Here is a 1,749-nt window from a genome sequence, read left to right on the forward strand (position 1 = left end):
CGGGGCTTTGGCACCTGAGGCCTGGCACGCGCGCCCCGCCCCTCCCGGGCAGGGGCGTCTCCGCGAAGGTCTCTGGAGCTGGCCTGGGCCAGTGTCGGGCGGCGGCCGGGGTCCAGGCCAGGCAGGGTGGCCTCACTGGGTCCGAAGCTGGTAGTCTGCGTGCGGGACAGGCGGCCGTCAGCGCTGCCCGCCCGGAGGGGGCCCGCCCGGCCGCCCGGCACTCACCGCCGTTCTGCGTGATGTAGCGCACCCAGGGCAGCGCCTGGTAGCCGCTCTTCTCGATGATCTTGAGGTAGCGCACCTGGCAGGAGACGCCGAGCCTGAGCCCGAGCCCGAGCCCTGCGCCGGGCCCAGCCCGGACGGGGGACCCTGGCGGGGATGGGCGGTCCCCAGCGGCCAGGCCCGGCCCAGCCCTCCCTCCACGCACCTGGATGCCCGAGGTGGTGAAGTAGGGGATCTCAAACTTGACGCTGATGGGCGGCTTGCCCTCCTTGTCCTCTGCCTCGACGCTGGGCAGCCCGAAGTGCGCCCGCATCAGGTACTCCTTGCCGCCCTGGCACACGAGGGCACCGTCAGCACCGCCACCCGGCCCTGCACACCCACCCTGCAGGCCCAGGGCACACGTGGGGGCTCGAGGGACCACGCCTGGCACCCCGGACCGTGGGGGAAGCCCAGCCTGGGCAACCCGGCGAGACCCTGACTCAACAAGGGAAAAGCGCTCAGCATAAAGGTCCTGGGTTCAGTCCCCAGCGCCACCAGAGCCGAGAAAAAGGCTTCGGTCCCTTTAGCCCTGCACCCGGGGAGGGGGCTGCTGCGCCCCAGGCGGGCGGAGAAAGCCAGGCCTTGGCGGCACCCAGGGCCCTGAGGCCAGGAGGGAGTGGGCCGTGGGGACGCAGATGGCACACTCTGGTCCCCTTAAGCTTGCCTCTGCAGCCTCAGAGGGTTTCGCACGTCCCAGAGGACCCAATGTTTAACAAGCCACCCTGCCTCCTCCCTGACCCCACCCATAGCTGGGGAAGTGTAGGACCCAACGCTCTGAGGGACAGTCGCAGGGAACTGCAAACACAGACCCCAGGAGGTAAAACAAAAGGGCAAAGCGGCAGGCAGGGCGCGGCCCAGTGGGGAGCACCTGCCCCGTTGCAGACGGCCACAGGCTCCCAAACCAGCTCCGAGAAGGAGAAAACGCTGGGTCTGGAGGTGCATACCCATCACCCCAGCCGTCCAGGAGGCTCAGGCAGGAGGCCCGTCTTGGAAAATAAAGAAGGACCAGGGATGCAGCTCCCTGTGAAGGCCCCGGGTTCTGTCCCACTACCAAAACCAGAGCCAAAACCAAATTTAAAAAAAAGCAAGCAAGCGAGCGAAGTAAAACATGCTAAGATGGGGCCCTGAGCAGAGGCAGAGCCGCCGGGAAGGGCGCCGGGTGCTCGGGTGCCCGGGCCGCGGTTCTGCCCGCGCCAGCCCTGCCTGAGCCTCACCGGGAAGGACTTGATGGACCACACGATCTCGCTGTTCTCGGGCACCCACTTGACGCTGCCCACCGTGGTCTTGAACTTGGGCGAGTCGGCGTCGTTGGGCACGGGGATGTGGATCTCCACATTGTTGGCCGTCGAGCGCCGCTTGAACTGGCTCTTGGCCTGCAGAGCCGTGGGCCAGAGGGCGGCGTCCTGGGCCCGTGTCCCAGGCCGCGGCCTTGCCGCCCCTGCTCCCCCGCGTCCTGCCCAGCCCGGCCTGGGAGGCGGCCCCGCGTCC

The 1,749-nt window shown here is 68.4% G+C and overlaps 1 protein-coding gene across 1 annotated transcript in view; it reads right to left on the bottom strand.

Moving 5' to 3' along the window:
- The window catches only part of Ap1m1 (adaptor-related protein complex 1, mu 1 subunit), a gene marked incomplete in the record, with an annotated part of 15,745 nt that overhangs the window by 198 nt on the left and 13,798 nt on the right, over positions 1-1,749 (bottom strand). The window contains 4 exon segments of the mRNA XM_013507334.1: positions 1-155; positions 226-301; positions 428-553; positions 1,476-1,634. Of these exon segments, the coding sequence (XP_013362788.1) occupies positions 133-155; positions 226-301; positions 428-553; positions 1,476-1,634 (384 nt within the window).

Source organism: Chinchilla lanigera, unplaced genomic scaffold (genome assembly GCF_000276665.1).
Source record: "Chinchilla lanigera isolate Chin_1 unplaced genomic scaffold, ChiLan1.0 scaffold00123, whole genome shotgun sequence".
Lineage (NCBI taxonomy): Eukaryota > Metazoa > Chordata > Mammalia > Rodentia > Chinchillidae > Chinchilla > Chinchilla lanigera.